The sequence below is a fragment of the Loxodonta africana genome, chromosome 25, assembly GCF_030014295.1.
Source record: "Loxodonta africana isolate mLoxAfr1 chromosome 25, mLoxAfr1.hap2, whole genome shotgun sequence".
Classification (NCBI taxonomy): Eukaryota; Metazoa; Chordata; class Mammalia; order Proboscidea; family Elephantidae; genus Loxodonta; species Loxodonta africana.
The window spans coordinates 46,397,195-46,422,888 of record NC_087366.1 but is presented as its reverse complement, the minus strand read 5'-3'; the positions used below and the strand labels follow the sequence as shown (position 1 = coordinate 46,422,888).

At 38.5% G+C, this 25,694-nt stretch overlaps 1 protein-coding gene across 4 annotated transcripts in view; it reads right to left on the bottom strand.

The window, feature by feature from the left end:
• The window catches only part of DESI2 (desumoylating isopeptidase 2), an 84,273-nt gene that overhangs the window by 9,757 nt on the left and 48,822 nt on the right, over positions 1-25,694 (bottom strand). For all 4 annotated transcript variants that reach the window (XM_064276771.1, XM_064276773.1, XM_010591057.3 and 1 more), the window contains 3 exons: positions 25,143-25,215; positions 21,256-21,349; positions 19,733-19,874 (listed from right to left, as the gene is read on the bottom strand). In XM_064276771.1, coding sequence (XP_064132841.1) covers positions 19,733-19,874; positions 21,256-21,349; positions 25,143-25,215 — 309 coding nt within the window. The remainder of the gene's footprint in view (positions 1-19,732; positions 19,875-21,255; positions 21,350-25,142; positions 25,216-25,694) is intronic.

The following is a 25,694-nucleotide window of genomic DNA, read 5'->3' as shown; positions in this document are numbered from 1 at the left end:
GCTCCTAGGTATTGGCCACACTCTCTGGACTCTGAGTGGAGGCCCCTTGGTCCTGGGCTTCAGCTCCGTCTTCCAGGGCCACTGGGATGGCAACTCTGCTTCCTTGGCTTTACACACACCATTTTCCTCAACCATATGAGTGGCAACATCACCCTCAGAAACACCAGAGGCCATGGCTTCACCCTTTGAAACCCAAATGGCCATACCTTTAGAGACTGATGCAGCTCAACTTCTTGTGTTCCTTATCTCTTCAGCTTCTGTTTCCTGGTTTCTCGGCCTCTCGGCTGCTGGGCCCCATGCCTGCATCTGCCCTGCTTGGGCAGGTGTTCCAAAGCTCTGTAGCTCCACCGATAAGTTCCTAGAGGCACCCCACCTTGCCAACAAACCTCCTGCACACAGGCACTCAGCTCTCTTGCTCTGTGAGTCGGCTGCAGGGCCGTTTCACCCTGGTCTCCTAGTTCTGGTGCTGTCGGTTCTCTGCTGTTGCCACACTCGCCGCTGCAGGTTCTCTGCTGTCTGGTCCTCTGCCGCAACTCCATCCACTCCCAGTTTCAAACCGCTTCCACATTTTAGGTATCTGTTAGAGCAGCACCCCACTCTCAGTACCAAATTCTGTCTCAGTCATCTAATACTACTATAACAGATACAAGTGGATGGCTTTAACAAGAGAAATCTATTCTCTCACAGTCTAGTAGGTTACAAGTCCAGTTTCAGGGTGTTGGCTCCAGGGGATGGCTTTTTGTCTCTGTCGGCTCTGGAGGAAGGTCCTTGTCCTCAATCTTCCCCACTCGAGGAGCTTCTCAGGTGCAGGGACTCAGTGTCCAAAGGACACGCTCTGCTCCTGGTGCCGCTTTCTTGGTGGTATGAGGTCCCCAACTCTCTCTCTGCTTGCTTCTGTTTCCTTTTATCTCTTGAGAGATGAAAGGTGGTGCAGGCCACACACCCCAGGGAAAACTCCCTTTACCTTGGATCAGGGCTGGTGTTACAATCCCACCCTAATCCTCTTAACATAAAATTAAAATCACAAAACAGAGGATAGCCACACATGGCCTAACCAAGCAGATACACAGATTTTGGGGGGAACATAATTGAATCCATGACAATGGTATCTTCCAGGTTTCTTCACTGTAGTTACTATTTTTCTTTTTATAATTAATAAGTAATTTGTGGGGAAGTACTTTGAGAATAAGTATATATTCTATCCCTAATCAAGCCCTTACCCACTACCTTTACCAAACTTGATGATTCTTGCCTGAATCATTTATCACGAAGATGAGTGCCAAATGGCTGTTTTCTAACTCTACCATTTCTTTACATTTATTAGTTTGTGTTCAACTATACGGAGTTTTTCTATTTATTTAATAAGCATTGACTCCTGGAATCTTATTTTATTCAATGAATTATAATCTCTCTCTTAAAAACTTTGTTATAAAAATATATATACTTAACATTTGCCAATGCACCATTTAAAGACATTTTAGTTTGAATATCTGGAGTCATATGCAGTTGTTAAGAAATAATATAGAGATCCTATATACCTTTCACTCATTTTCCCCTAACGGTAACATCTTGTGTAACTACAGTACAATACTGCAACCAGGAAATCGATACAATTAATTTACTTTCTTCGTATTTCAACAGTTTTATATGCACTCATTCATGTATTGGGTACCTATCACACCTATCAGGCAACCCTGATACACATTCCTGAGTGAAAATTATTGTTATAAGAGTGGAGAGACAGTTTGAATTTTTATATGGCAGACTCTGCTAAAAAGTTAGACTTTAACACTCAGGAAAAAGTAGCCAACTGAGGCTTCAAATCAAGGGGTCACAGAATACTTGGTAGCAGGGTGGAAAAAATGATCTGAAACAGGAGAAAGAGATGGTGTGAATCAAAAGGAGGCCACCGTACCAGAAAGAGATGAGGAGAACCTGGGATTATAGCAGCGGTGGTGCGACAGACAAAAGGACAGCCCTGAAACATCTATCCAGTGGAAGGGGCCGCTTGGATGAGGAGTGAGGAAGGTATCATTACTCTATAAAGTTACGGGAACGAACACACTCACCTAAAGAAAATGTGTTCAGCAAAACTTGAAGAACAACCTATAACTTGAAGAACATTAACATTTTAGGGTGTCCAAACAGGAAGAAATCCCTGCCAAGAAGTCTGAGAAGAAACACTCAAAGGTAGAAAGAAAACCAGCTTGGATAATGCCCTAGTTATCTAGTGCTGCTATAACAGAAATACCACAAGTGGACAGCTTAAACAAAGAAAAATTCAGTCTCTCATAGTTAGGAGGAATTCAGGGTGGCAGCTCTAGGGGAAAGCTTTCTCTCTTTGTTGGCTGTGGGGGAAGGTCCTTGTCTCCTTTCAATATCTGTGGGCCTGGCAGTCCCTGGAGATCTCCATGTGTCTGGCATCAATCTTCCCCTGGGTCTAGGAGGTTCTCAGCACAGGGACCCTGGGTCCAAAGGACACACTCTACTCCTGGCTCTTATTTCTTGGTGGTATGAGGTCCCTACCCTCTCTGCTTGCTTCTCTCTCCTTTTATCTCTTGTAAGATAAAAGGTGTGACTCAAGCAAGGGTATGACTTGAGTAAGGGCGTGACTCAAGATACACTCCACACCAATCCTGCCTTATTAACATACAGAGGTTTAGGATTTACAACACATAATTACACAATGCCACCAAATGGACAACAATTACACAGTACTGGGAATCATGGCCTAGCCAAGCTAACACATACTTTGGGGGGACATAATTTAATCCATGATACGTAGGAAGAAAACCAGCTTGGGCAGGGGAGCTGAGAGAGACGAAAAGGGTAGAAGGAAGCATATGATAACATCAAATGCTGTTAAATGGTTGAGGGCTGAAAAATAACATTTGGCAATTAGGATGTTACTTTTTTTCCAAAAGCAATTTCAGGAGGAGGATTAGGAGAAGAAACCAGACACATGCCGCCTAACATTACATTCACGGATAAATAAAAAGAGATAAAAACCTAATTATACTTTTCCCTTAATCAAGTTGACACATTACCTTGTCTTTTTTAAAAAAAATAATTATTATATATTATATACAAGCAAAGCAAATATATCCAAATTTAATTACCTTTTAAGTGTGGAAATCAAAATGGGTTTTTGAAGCTGCTTCTATTTTTAAAAATTGCACTGGTTACACTGATATGAAACTTCAGAATAGTAAAAATTACAAACTTTAAGATGGTCATAAAGACAAAGCAAGATACAAGTTGATGCATCTGACCTGATCACTTCTGTAAAGTCAAATTTTCAGAGACCAATTCTGTATATATCATATGTATTGGGGCATTTTCTCCTTGTTTCCCCGAGGCCTTTTTTGAGGTAGCACTCTCAAAATGTAAAAGAAGAACTTCTGCAGCCTCACAGTGAAATTATTTGCATCATTTTGCAACTTAATAAAGGGAAGTCAATTTCTATAAGTATGCCAGAAAGATAACTGTCTTAGTTATCTCGTGCTGCTGTAACACAAATACCACAAGTGGACGGCTTTAACAAAGAGAAGTTTATTCTCTCACGGTCCAGTAGGCTAGAAGTCCAAATTCAGGGTGCTGGCTCCAGGGGAATGCTTTCTCTCTCTGTTGGCTCTGGAGAAAGGTCCTTGTCATCAGTCTTCCCTTGGTCTGATAGCATCTCAGCACAGGAACCTCAGGTCCAAAGGATGCGTTCAGCTCCCAGCACTGCTTTCTTGGTGGTATGAGGTCCCCATGTCTCTCTGCTTGCTTCTCTTTTATATCTCAAAAGAGGCTGGCTTAAGGCACTACCTAATCTTGTCAACCTCACCAATGTAATTGCTGCTATTCCATCTTATTACATGATAGTGATAGGATTTACAACACATAGGGAGGTCACATAAAATGGTACACAATCACACACTACTGGGACTCATGACCCAGCTAAGGTGACAGATATTTTGGGGGGACACAATTCAATCCATGATAATAACCTTATAGTCAGTTCCTAAAATTTATTTTTTGCTGAAGAATGTGGCTCACTTTGAGATTTCAACCATAAGGGTAGTAACTCTTGTAAGACCAGAGGTCACCCCCTCATTTAGGGTACTACTATGGAATCAGAGATGTGCAGAACTGTTGAAGCTGAGGCTTCATGTAGGTCCTGCTTTACGAGGGCCTAAGATTAAAGTGTCTTTCTTTATTTATCCCACCTACTAGCAAAAAAACAAGCCTAGCAGACAGCTAACCCAAATGCACCTTAGTGTGATCTGGTTGGTAAAGTGTCGCGTTTTTAATGCTTTTCTTGCAATAAGGGAGGCAAGTGGGAGACAATAAGAAAGTTTTAAAGTGGAAAAGTTATCTGTAGCTATTGATAAGTCAGATCTTATTTTAATAAAGATAAAAAAAAAAAGTAAGCTCTGATACTGGGTCCTAAAGACAGGAAAAATATCTTTAGAAGAATAAACTGAAGGTATCACAAAGTAATAACCTAGCAGAGATGGCAATACTGGGAGTCACATGCAGTTTTAAGTTATCTGAAAAAAAAGCTCACATGAAAAGCTATAGTCATGCCTTTATGGATACAAGATAGTGATGCAGCCACAAGCTGATTTTGATTATTATCCCATGAACAGGAAAACAGTCCTGGAATACTTAAAAACCATGCCAAATTAGGGCTTTGCAAAAAGTTACAATAAGATTTACCAAGGCAAATATTAGCACTGAACTGAAAGTAGAAGAATCCTGAGGAATTCAGAGAGCAAAGGCCTTACATGAAACCAGTCCCATCTGTCTACTCTTAGAAACACAGGCAAACAAGTATGACATTCTATTTTATACCTTAGACCTATTTAGAGATACTTGAGTACTTGAAGGCAGCCACGGAAGTGGTGACAAGGAATACTTAGATTAACAAGATAGTCACTGTTGCCTATTCAACAGCTGTTTTCCTCAGTCTCCTTCCTGAATCCTGATTTCATTCTGTAAGCTGCTCTCCTTCCATATATCCATGTGACTCTGGGGAAACGGATACCATTCCAACTCCTGGGGATGTGGCTTGATTAGTCTGAAACAGAGTTTTGTAAGCTACAGCCACGTTTTTGTAGATAAAATTTTATTGGAACACAGCCATATCCATTTGTTTACGTACTGTCTATGGCTTTTGGGTTACAATGACATAAAGGCAGAGTTAAGACCTTACAGCCCACAAGTCTAAATTAATTACTACCTGGCCCTTTAAGAAGTTTGCCCACCCTTGATCAAGCCAATTTTTTTTTTTTTTACTTTTGAAACAAGACCCATTAGTAAGTCATGAACTCTATTTAGTGCACTGCAACCTAAATTTTAAAAAATTTACAGTAAAAGCCAGGTACATTGTAGACAGTGGGGTTACTGTGACTTAGTTTACATCCGTACGGGGGTGTTTGTTTGGATACACACTACTGGGTAATAATGTAAAATACATTTCCTACTGTAGACCCATAAAAGTAAAAAATTATCTGCTCCCCAAACAGAAAGGTGTACAGGCAGAGGTTAACAGTCAAAAACTCCACTCCTAAAGGGAAAAAATGGAAGGAAGAAAGGAGTCATTGACTCCAAGTAATTTCAAAATCCAACTGGGCAAACACACTCTATTAGGTTTCAGGGCCTGGGAACAATCCTCTGTGGCCCCTGGCTCTGTCTGCGCTCTGAGTCCTTGGCTCTGCCCTTGGAGCCACTGTTTTTCTTGAAGAGTAGCTCATATTTGCAGCTGAGTGGTTTTATCAGCTTGTTTCTCGCCCGGAGAATTCTCGGACTCTGAAAGCCCTCTTCCATTTTGTCCTTTCCTTCCCTTTCAGTCAAAGGTGGCAGTGTTTCTGCTGATCTAACACTCTCAAAGATCATGTGGGCCTCCTGTGTATACCACGGGGAATCCACTCCATCAGTCTAAGAAGTCCTTAACCGTTCCTGGATAATACCTGTAATAAACACCTAAAAATGTAGAAGTAGCTTTGGTAAGCCTGAGCTGGCTGAGCAGATCCAAGTGTCACACATATAATCTCTTTGGCACTAGCAAAAAGTTGGCCAGCTACATCCTTAGTTTTCTCTCCAGAGCATGCATTCCTAACAGTGAAGCTCCTAATTTTTATGTCTTTTGTAATCTCAATAGGCCACAAATCTCCCAATCAAATGCTGGTTCCTTTTTGCTTAATACTTCTTCCTTCAATTTAATTCTTGCTTTTGCATTTTACTATAAGCAGCAAAAAAGTGCTTTGACACTTTGCTGAGAAATACCCAGATTCATCCCTTACAAGTTCTGCTTTTCACATAACTCTGAGATGTAATTCAGCTTAAACTTTCTGCTGCTATGTAACAAGGATGCCCTTTCCTCTAATTTCCAATAAAATGTTCTTCATTTTCTTCTGACTCTTCACCAGCAGTATGCTAAAATTCACTTTTCTACTCACATTCTATGATGATTTAAGTATTCTCTAAAATGATACAAGCTTTCTCTACCCTGCTCTTCACTTCCTTCTGAGCTCTCACCAGCAGGTCCTTTATCTCCTTATTTCTACTAACAGTCTGTTCAAGGCAATCTACGACTTTTTTATTAGATTCCTCAAAATCCTTCCAGTCTCTACTAATTACCCAATTCCAATGCCACTTCCACATTTTTAGGTGTGTGTTACAGTAGCATCCCACTTCCAGGTACCAAAATCTGTATTAATTTCCTATAGTTGCTGTAACAAATTACCACAGACTTGGTAATACAGATTTATTCTTTCATAGTTTGGGAGGCCAAAAAGGAAGACTGCGATAGAAACTCTTCTATTACTACACTTTGTATTTTTAGATTTGACTTTGGGACCATGGAAAAATTTTACATAAGTATAAAGCAAAATTAAATAATCACTTTAAAAAAAAGATAAGTGAAACAATGGAACCAGTGCATTGAGGTGGGGGCATAACCACAAAGAAATTAATCCAATTAACTGTAAAAAACACAAAATCATAATGAAAGAATTTGACTCTGTGAACAGCAGCATATTTTTTAAGAAATAAAATTTCTTGGTGTGAAAATGTAGTCATTAAATTAAAAAAATTAGAGGTAATTACAAGGCAGAGGACATAGAGATGAAGGAAGCATTACTGAACAAAACATAAATCTGTGGAAATCAACCAGAATGCAACAAAAGTTAAGTGGGGAGATATAGAAATAAGAAAGAGACAACTGAGGGCAGAATGAGAAATCCCAACACGTGCCTCCAGAAGGGGGAAATCAGAGAAAATGGGGTGGAAAGCTAGGCTATATTCAATGAGATAAACAGGCCGAAGACAACAGGCTGAAGATTCACAAGAAGTCTCAAGTATCTCAAAATGAAACCCAAGAACACACATACACACACAAAGAGAAAATCTTATATGATACCATGAAGATAAAACAGATTACCTACAATGGAATGTCTTTTAGATTGACAGATTTCTCATTAACAAAAATAGAATAAACACAATGGTCTTTTCCTTGAGCTTAGAGGAAAAGGTGTCAACCTTAAATTGTAAACCTATATTCAAGCATGAGGGTGAAAGAAATACCTATGGAAACAGAGTTTACATGTCAAAAGCCCTTAGTTAAAACAAACAAAAAACTCCTGGAATATTTGATTCAGTAAGAGAGAAACACAAAAAAGAGTAAGATACAGGAATCAACAGTAAATAAAGAAAATGTTGTTAGGTGGAGTCCAATCACTTCAGAATCATAGCAACCTTATGTACAACAGAATGAAATACTGCCTGGTCTGCACCTTTGCGCCATCCTCACGAGCATTGCTATATTTGATCCCACTGCTGCAGCCACTATGTCAATTCATCTCCTTGAGGGTCTTCCTCTTTTTCTCTGACCTGCTACTTTACCAAGCATGATGTCCTTCTCCAGGGACTGGTCCCGCCTGATAACCTGTTCAAAGTTCCTGAGACGAAGTACCACCATCCTAGCTTCTAAGGACCATTCTGGCTGTATTTCTTCCAAGACAGACTTGTTTTTCTGGCAGTCTGTGGTATATTCAATATTCTCCGCCAACACCATAATTCAAAAGCGTCAACTCTTCTCTGGTCTTCCCTATTCATTGTCCAGCTTTCCCATGCATATGAAAAAAAATAGAAAATACCCATGGCTTGGGTCAGGTGCACCTTAGTCCTCAAAGTGACTTTTTTTTTTTTTTAACACGTTAAAGAGGTCTTTTACAGCAGGCTTGCCCAATCCAATACGTCATTTGATTTCTTGATTGCTGCTTCCATAGGTGTTAACTGTGGATCCTAGTAAAATGAAATCCTTGACAACTTCAATCTTCATTTATCATGACGTTGCTTACTGGTCCACTTGTAAGGATTTTTGTTTTCTTTACGTTGAGGTGCAATCCATACTGAAGGCTGCAGTCTTTGATCTTCGTCAGTAAGTGCTTCAAGTCCTCTTCACTTTCAGCAAGCAAGATTGTGTCATCTGCATGACACAGGTTGTTCATGAGTCTTCCTCCAATCCTGATGCCCTGTTCTTCTTCATACAGTCCAGCTTCTCGGATTATTTGTTCAGCATACAGGTTGAATAAGTATGGTGAAACGATACAACCCTGACACACACCTTTCCTGATTTTAAACTATGCAGTGTCCTGTTGTTCTTTCTGAATGACTGCCTCATGGTCTATGTACAGGTTCCACAAAATTAAGTGTTCTGGAATTCCCATTCTTCACAATGTTATCCATAATTTGTTACGATCCACAATCGAATGCCTTTACATAGCCCATAAAATGCAGGTAAACATCTTTCTGGTATTCTCTGCTTTCAGCCAAGATTCATCTGACATCAGGAATGATATCGCTGGTTCCACGTCCTCTTCTGAATCTGGTTTGAATTTCTGGCAGCTCCCTGTCGATGTACTGCTGTGTTATGAAATGAATTGTGTACCCCCCAAAAATGTGTGTCAACTTGGTTAGTCCATGATTCCCAGTTACTGTGTGACTGTCCACCATTTTGTCAACTGGTGTGATTTTTCCATCTGTTGTAAATCTTACCTCTATGACGTTAACAAGTTGGGATTAGTGACAGTTATGTTAATGAAACCCATTTACAATCTACAAGATTAGGTTGTGTCTTAAGTCAAACTCTTTTGAGAGATACAACAGAGAAGTGAGCAGAGCAACGGGGACCACCAAGAAAGCACAGCCAGGAACAGAGTGTGTCCTTTGGACCTGGGATTGCTGTGCTGAGATGCTCCTAGACCAGGGGAAGATTGATGTAAAGAACCTTTCCCCAGAGCTGACTGAGAGAGAAAGCCCACCCCTGGAGCTGGTACCTTGACTTCAGATTTCTAGCCTCCTAGACTGTGAGAGAGTAAATTTCTCTTTGTTGAAGCCATCCACTTGTGGTATTTTTGTTATAGCTGCACCAGATAACTAAGACCTTCTACAGCTGACTTTTGAATGATCTTCAGCAAAATTTTACTTGTATGTGATACTAATGATATTGTTTGATAATTTCTGGTAATATCTGTTGAATCATCTTTCTTTGGAATGGGCACAAATATGGATCTCTCCCAGTCAGCTGGCCAGGTAGCTGTCTTCCAAATTTCTTGGCACAGACCAGTGAGTGCTTCCAGTGTTGCATCCGTTTGTTGAAACATTCCAATTGGTATTCCGTCAATTCCTGGAGCCTTGTTTTTCGCCAATGCCTTTAGTGCAGCTTGGATTTCTTCCTTCAGTACCATCAGTTCTTGATCATACGTACCTCCTGAAATGGTTTAACAGTGACCAACTCTTTTTGGTACACTGATTGTGCACTCCTCCCATCTTCTTTTGATGCTTCCTGCATCATTCAGTATTTTGCCCACATAATTCTTTAATATTGTAACCCAAAGCTTGGATATTTTCTTCAATTCTTTCAGCTTGAGAAATGCTGAGCAGTTCTTTTCTTTTGGTTTTCTACCTCCAGGTCTTTGCACATGTCATTATAATACTTTGTCTTCTAGAGCCACCCCTTGAAATCTTTTGTTCAGCTCTTTCACTTCATCATTTCTTCCATTTACTGTAGCTACTTTACATACAAGAACAAATTTCAGAGTCTCTTCTGATGTTCATTTTGGTCTTTTTTTCTTTCCGGTCTTTTAAATGACCTTTTGCTATCTTCATGTATGACGTCCTTGATGACATCCTACAACTCTTCTGGTCTTCAATCATTAGTGTTCAATGCATCAAAAATATTCTTGAGATGGTGTCTAACTTCAGGTAAAATATATTCAAGGTCTTACTTTGGCTTTTGTGTACTTGTTTTAATTTTCTTCAGCTTCAATTTGAACTTGCACATGAGCAATTGATGGTCTGTTCTGCAGTCGGCCCCTGGCCTTGTTCTGACTGACAATACTGAGTCTTACCATTGTCTCTTTCCATAGATGTAGCTGATTTGAATCCTGTGTTTTCCATCTGGCAATGGTCACGTGTATAGTTGCCATTTATGTTGCTGAAAAAAGATATTTCCTATGAATAGGTTGTTGGTCTTGTAAAATTCTATCATGTGATTTTCAGCATCATTTCTATTTCCAAGGACATATTTTCCAACTACTAATCCTTCTTCGCTTCCAACCTTCACACTCCAATCACCAGTTAATTACAATGCATCTTGATTGCATGTTTGATCAATTTCAGACTTCAAAGTTTGGTAAAAATCTTCAATTTCTTCATCTTTGGCATTAGTGTTTGGTGGGCAAATGTGACTAACAGTCATATTAACTGGTCTTCCTTGTAGGCATATGGATATTATCGTATCACTGACAGCATTGTACTTCAGGACAGATCTTGAAATGTTCTGTTTGATGATGAATGTGACACCATTCCTCTTCAATCTGTCATTCCTGGCACAGTAGACCATATGACTGTCCGATTCAAAATGGCCAATACCAGTCTATTTCAGCTCACTAATAATGCCTAGGATATTTATCTTCAAGTGTTCCATTTCATTATCAGTAAAGAAAATGTAGATAAATATAAATAGGCATAAACTGTTGAAATAAACAATAATAATGAATACCTTTGATAGATGTGAAAACAAGATGGAAATTAAATACTACTCAACACGTGAAATTGGAAAAGATGATTATAGTTAAATTATTATGAAATTCCTGTATTGTAAAGGAGTGGAACAAAGACTTTTTAAAGTCAAGTAACCACTAAAAGAACAATAGAAGGAATAGTACAAAATATTATTAAGAAAAACAATTGTGGGTATACAAAATCCCATCCCACTTCATTTTCCTCCAGGGAACACACTTATTTCCTACCATCCATTATAATTAAGTGGGACAAAAAAGTCATATGGCCTGTCAAACTTGGGCCCTTCCCAACACCCAAAATAAAGTTTTTGTATGATCCTCCCAGCTATCTCCTTCTACCTTTTCTCACCTACCAGTTTCAGAGAATCCAGAAAGGACTCAGAGGCATTGCAAGATGAAGAAGTAACTAAATGAAAGGAACTCAGGTCTCTAAAGGGTTATATGAATCAGGACACCACCCAATTCAACCCACACTGGACTGTGAAACGAGCAACAAATAAACTTTTATTGTTTCAAGTCACTGCAATTTGGAGGTTTGTCACAGTGATTAAGTTAGCCTGACTTACATTGCTGATCAACGTTGTAGATGAAAGGAGAAAAAAAAAAAGATCAGTAAAAATATAAAGTCATATGGTAGAAATACATATAAATATTTTGGTAAGGACAAAAAATTTTTAAATCACTTACTCCCCTGCTAAAAAACAGTTTAATTGTAGGACTGCAGTTTTTAAATGAAATCCAGGCACGTGCTGTTTATGAGAAAAATCCCCAACAACTATTAGAACTCAAAAGAGCATTAAGCAAGTTTGCTAAATTCAAGGTCAATAACAATAAATCAAAAATGTTCCTGTATATCAGTAAATGCTAATTAAAAAAGGAACAGAAAATTTATTGCATTCACAATAGGAAAACAAATAAAATAACTAAGTATAGATTTAATAAAAGATGTGCAAGCCCTTTATGGAAAAGACTATATATAAAATAGTATGGAAAGAGGATTGCAATAACTGAAGAACTATATCATGAGTTGTGACAGGAATACTCAGTATCATGAAGATATAATTTGTCCCCTAATTTATCCATAAAGTAAACACAATTCCAATAAAACATTCATCAGAGTTTTTAGCAAAATTTTAAAAGCAGATTCTAAAATGTATATGGAAAAGCAAAGGACCAAAAATAAAGTTGTAGAAATAGCAGAGTATCTTTTTTTGATATACCCTCTGGCCAATAACAATGATATGTTCTAGATAAAATACAATACATAGTGTTTGGAAGCACTAGAGAGCAGAAACTGGAGGAGACAAAAATAAAGCTGGGAATAAACTTAACAAGGTATGTGAAAGACCTCTACACTAAAAGCCATAAATCACTGTTAAGAGAAAGTAAAGAAGAGAGAGGTACCCCTAGTGATGTATTACAGTCAGCTCTTATCTGTTCACAAAAGCCAATTATCAAATTTCAGGAATTTTGCAAGCTGCTTCTTAAACTATTGGTATCTTGAAAATCGGGCATGATGGCAAGTTTTACACCATGGAAATTAGAAAACGCTTACAAATAAGGGCTGGTTTTTTTTTTTTTTTTTTTAATTTTCATTCAAATATTGTGTTGTTAAACACTTGCCAGCACACTCCTGGATACAACATGTTCACAGGTTAGAAAACTCCATATTCTATCAATTCTCTTCAAATTGATTCATAGGTCCAATGTAATTTGAACGAAAATTCCAAAATGCTTTTTACAGAAATTGACATACTGATTCTAAAATTTATATGGAAATACAAAGGACTTACTGCAGCCAAAACAATATTTTAAAAGAATAAAAAAGTTGGAAGACTTACATTACCTGAGATTTACTAAAATTATTAGTGTGTTAGACAAATGAATCAGTGGACCGTAATAGATAATCCAGAAACTGACGCACACACATATGTAATCCATTGATTTTCAACAAAGGTGCCAATGAAATTCAATGGAGGAAAGAAAATTCTTTGCAAGAAATGATAGGAACATAAACATCAAAAACTTTCACCTCCAACTTAAAAAATCCCACTTCCTTTTCCTCCAGGGAACACAATTATTTCCCACCATCCATTATAGTTAAGTGGGACAAAAAAGATAGATCACAGATAAACATGCCTTAAGCAGAACACAAAAAGTATAATCATAAAAGAAAAAAATGATAAATTTGAGCTACTGAAAATTTAAAACAATAAAAAACTGAAAAGGCAAGCCATGGACTGAGAGGAAATATTCATAGTAATATATATCTAACAAAGATGTGTATCCAGAATATAAAATGAATTCTTACAAATCAAGAAAAAGATTTTAAAGATTTAAAATGAACAAAAGACTTGAATAGACACTTCACAAAGAAGACATACAGATGGTCAACAGCATATGAAAAAGTGTTGAACATAATTAATCATCACTGTTTTCGGATGCTGTCGAGTTGATTTCAACTACCTGAACCTGAGTGACAGAGAACTGCCCCATAGGATTTTACTGGCTGTAATCTTTACGGGAGCAGGACGCCAGGACTTTCTCACACAGAGCCACGGGTTGGGTTTGAACCAGCAAACTCTGGGTTAGCAGCTGAGTGCTTAACTGTTGCACCACCAGGGCTCCTCATTAATCATTAGGAAAATGAAAATTAAAACCACAATGACATACTGTCTCGTATTCACTAGAATACCAAAGACAAAATACTGACAACACTACTTAATGCTGGTAAGGATGGGCAACAACAAGGACACTAATATCCTGTTAGGAGTGTAAAATGGTTTTGATAGATTCTTACAGTGATGGCACCTCCCAACACTCACCCTCTTGTGTAGTTCCAATGAGGGAGCAGCAATGTGACACAATATTCTCACACTGATGTTCCTCTTGGAACCTGAAGACCCTATGTTCTAAAGAAGCCAAAGATGAATGATGATGCCAGGAGAGAAGCCCAGCCATTCCTGCTGTGTCAACTGTGCCCAGCCTCCAGATGATCCATGATATGAGTGAGCAAGCAGAACTGGTATACAACCCACAGAACTGTGAAGAACAAGAAACTGTTGTTGCTTTAAGACACTAAGTTTTGCAGTGGTTTGTTACACAGAAATATAACTGTGCCTAGAAGTGGGGTGCTCCTATAACAAAAGCTGAAATCATTTGGCAATGGCTTTGGGCCCAGCAGAGTGGAAAGGCTGGCAAAGCAGTTAGGAGGATGTGAGCCAAAGCTAAAGGAAAGGTGAACAACCATTAGTGCAGGATAGAAAGATGGTGAGGACACTGTTATTCAAGCTTGGAAAAAGGGTGATGTGTGTGTAGATGTGAAACACTTGGCAAAACTGTTCCTGCAGTAACTTGGAAGAAAGAAAATGTACCTGAAGAACTTGTGGGTCTGGCTAAGACAATTTCCAGGAAGAATATTAAAAATGCCAATTGGCTTCTTTTAGCTACATATTGTAAGGTACAAGAAGACTGAAATTAGCCAAAAAGGAAAAGAATTTAGAAGAGATATAGAAGAGTCAAGACTTGATGATTTGAAAATAGAATTGTTTCACATTTTTCATCTCTTCGGCTATAAAAAGAATCTCAAATTATAAACGGCCTCTGAGTAAAGATCAAATCAATCATTTGGCTACAAGATCTTTTGTTAAGATCTCAGACTAATACCAGTTGGTACCTAAAAGTCTTCTCTGCTGGATAAATAACCCACAAGAATCTTAATCAAGAATCAGTAGTCAGATGATCAAAGGAAGTCTATCTTAAAAAGAATTAGGGATGTGGCTTTTGGCATACGGAGTGAAATCAAATAAGATTCTTGGAAAACCCATGAAGTATGTAGAGATTTATATTAATGAAATCACTGCCAGCTTGGACTAAAAGAGGTTGAGACAGTTCAAAAGAAAAACAGGCCTTTGAGTTCCCAACTTTCTATGAGCCATTAAGGTTTGTTAAACAGCAATCGCTTACCGGAAAAAAAAAAAAAAAATAGTACAACTCCTTGCAAGTTTGTTTACAGCTTCTTATCAAATCAAACATATAACTATCCTATGACCCAGCAATTAAACTCTTAATAAAAACATAGGTCTCAAAAAAATGTGCATGAAAATGTTCGCAGAGGCTTTACTCATTATAGCCAAATGGGGAAAACCCAAATGTCTATCAAAGGGAGAACAGATGAAAGAATTACAGGATATTCATACAATGGAATACTACTCGGCCATGAAAAAAGATGTTAATAAACAGGACAACATGGGTGAATCTCAAAAATAGTTTGTGAAACAAAGGAGTTTCCATTTAACTGAAATTCATGAGAAGGTAAAACTATTCAACGGTGATAAAAATCAAAACAAAGGTTGCTTCTGGTGAGGGTTAAGGAGCTTGACTGAAAGGGGCACACGAGAACTTTCTAGGGTAATGCAAATGGTGCCCTGACCTGCAACTCTGCATTTTTAAAAAATTTTGTTGTTGTTGAGAATACACACAGCAAAACATACATTAATTCAACCGTTTTTACAGTTAAGTGACATTCATTACATTTTTTGAGTTGTGTAACCATCCCACCATTCTTTTCTGAGTTGTTCCTTCCTCAATAACATATACTCACTGTCCGCTAAGGTTCCTACCTAATTTTTTGAGTTGGTTAAGTCACTTTGGACTCTTAGTTTCTTTAAAAATTCAGCAACTCCCATACGGGAAGGCCTGAAAACCGTGACCCCAAAAGATGGCTCCAGGGACATACAGGTTTGCTTTTCAGGCCCCAAATGTAATAGTTTCGAGGTTAGACTATGGTAGGGGTGATGCTGTAGACAGATGCCCAGTAAAGTTATTAACTGATCTGGGAGCTAGAATAAATCAGATTGGAGGAAGTAATGATAAAGCACTATAACACTGGATTAAGAAGTCAGGGTCTAATCTGAGTTCTCCCTAACAATCTTTGGTAAGTTATTTTCCCAGTTGGGGCCTGTTTCTTTGTTTATAAAATGAGGTAAGATTATTTAATATCTCTAATATCAAGAAAAGTGTACGTCGGGGTTATACCCTTTCACCATACCGATTCAATGTGTATGCTGAGCAAATAATACAAGAAGCTGGACTATATGAAAAAGAATGGGGCATTAGGATCGGAGGAAGACTCATTAACAACCTGCGTTATGCAGATGACACAACCTTGCTTGCTGAAAGGGAAAAGGACTTGAAGCACTTACTGATGAAGATCAAAGACCACAGCCTTCAGTATGGATTACACCTCAACATAAAGAAAACAAAAATCCTTACAACTGGACTAATAAGCAACATCATGATAAATGGAGAAAAAGACTGAAGTTGTCAAGGATTTCATTTTACTTGGGTTCGCAATCAACACCCATGGAAGCAAGCAGTAGAGAAAGCAAATGATGTATTGCAATGGGCAAATGAGCTGCAAAAGACCTCTTTAAAGTGTTAAAAAGCAAAGATGTCACTCTGAGGACTAAAGTGTGCCTGACTCAAGCCATGGTGTTTTCAACTGTGTCATATGCACGTGAAAGCTGGACAATGAGTAGGGAAGACTGAAAAAGAATTAATGCTTCTGAATTATGGTGATGATAAAGAATACTGACACCCCAACACAGCTAGCATTAATCCAAAAAACATAAAATAATAAATGTTGGAGAGGTTGTGGAGAGACTCGATAATACACTGCTGGTGGGAATGTAAAATGGTACAACCACTTTGGAAATCAATTTGGCGCTTCCTTAAAAAGCAAGAAATAGAAGTACCATATGATCCAGCAATTTCACTCCTTGGAATGTATCTTAGAGAAGAGCCTTTACACAAACAGATATATATGCACACCCATGTTCACTGCAGCACTGTTCACAACTGCAAAAGCATGGAAACAGCCTAGGTGTCTATCAACGGACTAATGGATAAATTACGGTATACTCACACAGTGGAATACTACAAAACAATAAAGAATGAGGAATCCGGAAAACATCTCATAACACGGATGAACCTGGAAGGCACTATGCTGAGTGAAATTAGTCTGTCACAAAAGAACAAATACTGCATGAGACCACTATTTTAAGAACTCAAGAAAAGATTCTTTGATGGTTACGAGGGTGAGGATGGAGGAAATAGGATATTCACTAACTAGATAGTAGGTAAGAATTACCTTAGGTGAAGTGAAGGACAACACACAATACAGGGGAAGTCAGCATAACTGGGCTAAACCAAAAGCTAAGAAGTTTCCTGAATACAACCAAACACCCTGAGGGACAGAGCAGCACGGGCAGGGGTCTAGGGACCACGGTTTCGGGGACATCCAGGTCAACTGGCATAACAAAGTGTATTAAGAAAATGTTCTGCATCCCACTTTGGTGAGTAGCATCTGGGGTCCTAAAACCTAGCAAGCAGCCATCTAAGATGCATCAATTAGTCCCAACCCACCTGGAGCAAAGGAGAATGAAGAACACCAAAGACACAAGGAAAATATTAGCCCAAGAGACAGTAAGGGCCACATAAACCAGAGACTCCATCAGCCTGAGACCAGAACTAGATGGCGTCTGGCTACCACCAATGACCGCCCTGACAGGGAACACAACACAGAGTCCCTAATGGAGCAGGAGAAAAGTGGGGTGCAGAATTCAAATTCTAGTAAAAGACCAGACTTAATGGTCTGATTGAGACTTGGAGGACCCCTGAAGACATGGCCCCTGGACATTAGCCTAGAACTGAAACCATTCCTGAAGCCACCTTTTCAGGCAAAGATTTGACTGGAGTATAAGACATAAAATGATACTCGTGAAAAGAGTGCTTAAGTAGATACATGAGACTAATTGGGCAGCTCCTGTCCAGGGATGAGTTGAGAAGGCAAAAAGGGACAGGAGCTGACTGAATGGACAAAGGACATCTGGGTTGGAAAGAAGGAGTATGGTGTCACATTACAGGGACAGCAACTAGGGTCACATAACAATGTTCGCATAAATTTTTGTATGAGAAACTAACTAGAACTGTAAACTTTCACTTAAAGCACACAAAAAAGAATACTGAACATACCCTGCGTTGCCAAAATAACAAATCCGTCTTGGAAGAAGTATAGCCAGAACGCTCCTTAGAAGCAAGGATGGTGAGACTATGTCTCACATATTTTGGACACGTTATCAAGAGGGACCAATCCCTGGAGAAGAACATCATGCTTGGTGGAGGGTCAGTGAAAAAGAGCACGACCCTCAACGAGATGGACTGACACACTGGCTGCAGCAATGGGCTCAAGCATAACAAGGATTGTGACGATGGCGCAGGACCGGGCAGTGTTTCATTCTGTTTTACACGGGGTCGCTATGAGTTGGAACTGACTCAACGGCACCTAACAACAGCAACAACATACCTACCAATTTTAACATTCTATGGATCTTTGAAAACATTCCCTACAAATTTAATATGTGGGGTCAATAAGGCTCAGACCACCTTCTGCCTTCCCTAATAAGCAACTAAGTCATCTCCATGGTATCCATGCATCCATTAGACTGGCAGGGCTCTCAAACTTTTATGTTCATAGGACTCACCTGAGGATGTTGCTAAAATGAAGATTCTGAATTCAGTAGGCTAAGGAGCTCTGGTGGTGCAATGGTTAAGGGCTTGGTTGCTAACCGAAAGGTTGGCGGTTCGAACCTACCAGCTGCTTTGTGGGATAAAAGACCCAGTGATCTGCTCTTATAATGAATTCAGCCTAGGAGACCCTATGGGGCAGTTCTACTCTGTCATAAAGGGTCACTATGAGTTAGAACAGACTCGATGGCACACAACAAAACAAACAGCAGGTTTGTGGTGGTGGGACAAGGATTATGTGTACCTCACAAATTCCTAAGTAATGCTGCTGCTGCTGCTGGTTCAACAAACACACTTTGATTAGCGCGGCAATAGACGTTTATGGTCCTGATTCGAAACTTATGTTGTACAAGCCCTGAGGGAAGTGATAATGGCCAGGCAGCTAAGCATCCCTGCGAGGAGCTCTTTGAAACAGCAGCTCATTTTCTCCTTTACACTTTTCATAATTTTTGTGGTATCTTGATGCTGCCACTGCAACCATCTGCCAGGAGTCAGAAAGCCGAGAAGCTATTTTAAATCCTATTTATAGTTTTTGATTTCTTCCCCCATTTTCTTTTTCTGGTCCTTTAACTTTGGTCTAGTTTTCCTATCCTACCTGGGATTCAAGAACTGGGAAGGTAAACACATGCCTGTGTGTATAGGTTAGCAGAACTAATTTCTGCTAAATTAGTAAGAAGACTCTTATTAATAAGTAAGAGGAAAAAATTCCAGATGGAAGCTAAAAATTAGCAAAAGAGAAATCTTAGTGGCTAAGAAGTAGAAGTCTCTTAGACATTTATATTTTTAAAGTGAAAGGTTCAGGTTATTAATAAAATAGTTATTTGGCTTTTTTCTACCCACTGCAAAGTAATTAATCAAATTACCATTTAAAACAGTGCTAACTCTAAAGTTGCCAATTCTGGAAAGGTCATTTGTACAAGAGAAAGAAATACAACCCCATATTTTATACCATATGAATAATCAGAAAACAAAAATGAATCAAGAGTGAATACAGTGGGACAGCAAGTCGGCGGCCATCAATTAGTGTCTATTCCTCATCTGAAGAACTTTTAGGATAAAATTTAATTTACCTCTGATAAAGCTGAAGAAAAGTGATTGCAGTTTTTATGCATCAAATGATATGCATTGCCTTTGTATTCTTTTCCCAGTTCTTCTACAATTTTTTCTATGTCATCTTCTAGGAAGTCCGTGCTCCCTAAAACAACAGCTTCTCTTAAAAAAAAAAAAAGAAAAAAGGAACACAGCTATGTGAGACTTAGGTATTTATAGGCATATTTAAGACTTGCTTATTTCCAAGAATATTACGATAGATGTAACACAGCAAGGTCAATGTAGTAAGACTAAAAGTAAATGAGATGCTTTTTTCATTTCAATTATTTTAGTTCCTACCTTTCTGGGGGGAAAAGCTATTAAGTACACTATTTTTGGTAACATCACAGTTATTTTCACAACAACTGCATTGGTAGTTATATTATCAGGTAACCAGAGCAAATACTCCTGTTTAATTACACTCACCATCAAAGGGCTGACCATATTCTCACGTAGAAATAATACTTTTAAGTTACCTGCCCCTGTGCTACAGGAAGATAAAACTGTCAGACTTGACTGACCTTTTTTTTTTTTTTTAAAGCATTATCAAGAAGGCAATTACCTTGGAAATCTAATAGACATTGCTCAATAGAAAATGCAGTTTTAGCTAGATACAAGTTAGGTATCCAAGGATGCTGAAAATACTTAAAAAATCCTTTTCTGTAGTAGTTTTGCCAAAGGGGAGACCTAAGGAGTGGATTCAGGATGAAATTATGGCACTCCAGTGTATAAATCTCTGAAATTAGTGGTAGGCTAAGAGAACCATGAATTAAATGCTAAAAATGTGTAGCCCTTTATTGAATTCAATGGTACAACCTCATTTCACTATTAATTTTTCACATGGCAAGCTTTTAACTATTATAGGCCCAAAAGTTTCTTTAAAGCTTGTTGAAATGGATTCTGAATATCAATTTAAATTCAAACCTTTATTAAGGAAATTTTATTATTAGCATTCAGATTTTGACTGCTGTTTTCTACTGATAAGGCTCTAGAGTATACTCATATCCACACATTTTAAGTTTACCCATAGTTGTATCTTAACAATGGTCTTTAGACTAATTAACAATTTATCTTGAATTTATTAACAGTGTCCTTTTCATTATAAAAACAAAGAGATTTTTAATAATAGCAGGCTATAATAAAACTTTCCTTCCTCTCCCCTCAAATAGGAGATTTGGGAGGTGGGGAAGTTATTTGATACAAGCCTTCTACAGAAGAACCTGAGTTACACAAAGGTAAAACATTTTATAAGTAGACAGAATAACTTACATGGGTCTTGAATAAAAGCAAAAGACTAGGTTATTTCAATCTTTTCCTTTTTTTTTTTTTTTTGGCTGATTTGCATCTTTACACTACAACTTAGACTTTATTTTAAAATACCAGTGTCAACAACTAAGCCAAAGTTAAAGAAGCATTTCAACGTGTTAAGATTTTAAGCTACAGAATGAATTCTGTCTGCCTGAAAATAAGCTTTGGCATCTAAGACAGTGTAATCCCTACTTACTTAAATTTAAATGTTTCTCCTAGTTCAGAAGCATTTCCTGGGGAAATTTCAAATATTCCAGAAAAAGGGTAAGGATGGCCACCATAAGCAAATTCTGAAAAGAGAAAACTCATGATTTTTAGTTATGTATCACATAAAATTTAACCAGAATACTAAATTAGCTTTAATAAATGATGAGGATAGTAATATCACCTAAATATTTTTCAGTTTATAAAAATGCGTTCACAAATATCTCACTTAGCTATTACTAGCATACAGTTGATGCAAAATACCTGAAACTCAAATACTGAAAGGCACCTGATGGTAATCCTGACTGCTATATTTACTATAGTTATACTGGCAATAGGAGAGTGACTAACACTCAAAGGTGAATACAGTCTCTCCGCAAACCTACGGCAAACTAGGTGGTGGTCAGTTTTGCCACTTTAGTGATCTAATTTCAAACTCATACTTTCCTGGAAAAATTGTCTAATAGCAGTTGAGTTTTCATGGCACCTGGCATGAAAACTCTTGGATTATCTCTGAGTAAGGATGAATCATTAGCAAACTTGGAAAACTGAATTAAATTCCCCTCATTCAAGAAAAACTGAGCTACCAAATTAACACATACATCCACCCACACACAGACGCAAACTCCCCAACAGCAAATCTTTCAGCTCCAAACCAAAAACCAAATCTGTTGCCACTGAGTTGATTCAGATTCATAGTGACCCTACCGGATAGAGTAGAACTGCCCCATAGGGTTTCCAAGGAGCAGCTGGTGGATTCAAACCTCCGACCTTTCGGTTAGCAGCCAAAACCTTAACCAACGCACCACCAGGACTCCATCTTTCAGCTAGGAGGGAACTATCTGTACTACTTTCCTTGTGACAAGCATTTCTAAGGTTCACTGAAGGTATGCCCGTGCTCGTCAGACACAAACTCTCAACCAGAACAGAAAGAGAATGCTCCCACATCAGGAAAGAGCTAAAATTCTGGTTAACTCACTTAGATGTTGAACTGGCTAAGTATTAGTGGACACTTTAACGAATTCGAACATTTGTTTAAATTAATCTCACCACTTAGGATTTATTAAATATAATCTTAAAAGGTCTTAGGGTAAAACACGAAAAAGAACAAGGCAGATACTAAGTTTACTTTTGATTCTGGCACCTCAGAAAAAAGAAATGATGTAGATAAGAAATTTTTAAAAAATTCTTTAAATTTTATTAATCAAAAGAAAGTGTTTAGCATTCAATTTTGAAGTAGAGCCTTTACTTTTTAATGATTGGACTTTATAAAATATTGCAGATAGGTTAGATACAAGATTAACATTCTAATTTTTAACTTTCTCAATTATCATAAGAAAAGTCATAGACCTATTTATTCCTTTATTCAAGTAACACTCACTTTGAGGGATATATTTGGCCCTAGTTTTGCTATAGGGTCCCTATGAGTCGGAAATGACTCGACAGCAACATGTTTTTGTTTTTTGGTTTTAGTTTTGCTAAGCTTACATGGATATGTAAGCAGTATGGCTTTCTGTAGGTTTGTGCCTCGGTTTACTCATCTGAAAAACGGAAAAAATCCACAGGCCCTTGTCTACCTTATAGCATGGTTGTGTGGTTCAAAACACAGTTTAAACATGTCTGATGTCACTTAAAAAACTGTAACACATTACACAAATTTAAATAAAAAAGGAATACATGAAAAGCTTGAGCAAAAGCCCAATCAAACAAGAGAGAAAACCCACAGACTAAAACCCTACCCATAGCAATACTCCAACCACTGAAATTTTCAGTGAGAGCCCCTCAGCTTCTTGGGATTACCTGGTAGATGTAGCTTTTTCACGTAAAATTGAGCTTAATAGGCAGCTATTTATAGTCAACATTTAATACGGTGAACTGCACTTAAAAGCAGTTAATGTGGAATATAACAAATGAATATTATAAACAAACATACTGACATACTTAAGTATCGAATTTTATGCAAATAGCATACACCTTCCACCTTTGTTTGCCACCTGCGCCCTCCCCCTGCAAGGTACTTTCATAGGCGCTGCTGTGTCAATTTTTTTTACATGTTGCTGTAAAAAAATGAGTGCAGCGCACTTATGAAAATACCTCAGGAGGGGAGGGCACAGTTGGCAAGCATAGAAGGCATGTGTCGTTTGTGTAGAAATATGGTAAAAGGACTGCTTAGCGGAAGCAAACAGAGGCATTTCTGCTACAGAGTATGTTTATGATTCAAACTTATTATCACAACCCTAACGTGATATCCATATACAGACCATTACTGGTTACAACTTCATCAGGATTAGATTTTCTTGCACCAAGTGTGAAAACTAGCACAAAGAAAAAAGCTGTTGAAAACACAGCTGCTTGGTTTGAGTAGCTCATGTCTTGTTTATCATAACAAAGGGTAATAAAGGTAATAAAAATGAAAAGGGTCGAGTTAATGACGAGGCCATCTTTCTTGAGCAAAAAGCTAGATCAAAGACTAGATTTGCTCATTGATATTTTTAGACTTTATAAATATACGCTTACAGCTTTATAAAAACAAATTTATTACTGAAATTCCCTCAGGAAATTGGCATTTCAACTTTGACACTCTCTAGCACCAAGCCTTTTTCCAACCAAAGTGCAAGGTTTTTAAGGAACTCAAGTATGTATTAGAGCAAAACAAACTGTCATGGCATAACAATTTTAAAAGGATAATATTTAAGACATAGTATTGAAAATAAAAGATAGCTAAATGAATATGTACCCTGGTACTTTGGGTACTTTCTCCCCAAATACAAACTATTTTGGGCATTTTTCCCAAACACAGTACACCTACTCCTCACTTATCGACTATCCCATTATCTAACACATCACATTTACAACAGCAGTGTACTATCTGACTATTTTGTGTGTTACTGAGGTGGTGGGCATGGCGGTAACAGCTGTGGAGTATCTCCTCCCTCAAGGAGGGTCTCTGGGCTGCCTTCAGGAAGCTGGGCCACTGCCCCGCACCCTCCACTCCCTCCTGCTGGTGGGGGCACTCTGTCCAGCAACCACGTGGGGCTGGCCTCCTCTATGGCCCTGGCCTCTGGGCAGATGCACAGGCAGCACTGAGCCGGGGGTGCCTGTCTGAATTCCCAGTTCTGTGCAGCCTGAGGCCCTGCAACTCAAAACTGCTGTGGGTGGGAAGGGAGGAAACAAAGAGGCGTCTGAGAGGGTTGTTTGGAAAAAATGCCTGAGAGGTTAATGACATCCCGAAGTGAGCCAACTGGGCCTGAGGCCTCCGCCTCAGTGAGACTAGGTGCACAGCTAGGCTCCCAATGCCCTTGCGGGAAACCCAGAGCCTTTGTGACTTGCCAGTCTCACAGGGCAAAGCAGGCTCTGGGATCACGAACGCAGGGCTTGCAGGGGTGGGAGTGGGGCCCTGGAGATGGCTCCGCAAGGGAAGCCCTGACCTAGCACAGGAGGAAGGTATAGTGATTAAGCTGCGGGCCCTCCAGTCACACAGCCCAGCTTCATCCCCTCCAATCCTCCTTTTCAGCAGAGGAACAATCTATAACTGTACAGTGATGCGCACATCAGTAAATCTTAGTTGTTATTATTTCTATGACATTTTCTAAATTAAAAAAAAAAAAACCCAGACAAATAGATGGTCTGAAAACCGAAAAAAAGATCCTCTATTTTCATGTAAAGCCAATTTTCACATAACAACCAGGTCTTTGAGATCTAATAATGTAGATAAGTGAGGAGTGGGTGTATAAACAAATATGGGAATATTTTCTTCTACTTTAGAAAGTATTTTATTATAACATATGGGAGTAGTAAGAAAAGATATAGTCATGATTTTTCAATTCCTTCAAAGGGCAAAATCTTCAGAAAGTATATTTAGACTTTGTGTACACGTACCTCTTCCATATACTTCAATTCCTGAATGAAAAACTCCAATTCCAATGGATGAGGTGTATTCGTTCATCCAGTACTAAGGAAAAAAAAAAGAGAGAAGGGATTCAAAATACCTGTTCACACAGAACTCAACTCCATATTACAGGAACTGGCTACTCCCCAAATTTCACTGCCATTTAGGCATTTTCAAACCTATTTCTTGGTATTTTCTATTACAGCTCTGAAACTCCCCTATAAGGACTCATTGGGTCCTATCTCTGACTGCTTGTGCCACACACCCTACTGAATGCCTTTCTGGGTCAAAAAGAATGGCTCAATTAGCATAGAAACACATTATCAAAGGCTTAAATTGTAAGCCATAAAACCTAAACCTGGTTAGATGGAAAAATAATTGACTGAATTCAAAGTCTGATAATGACAACATAAGAATAAATACTGTGATGCACAAAGGTTAAAACAATCTTCTTACTCCTGGAAAAGATGGTATTAGAAGTGGTTCTTTAGGAACAAATGGGACTTTCCCCAGAAAGAAAAAGGATTTTTCTTTTTTGGGGG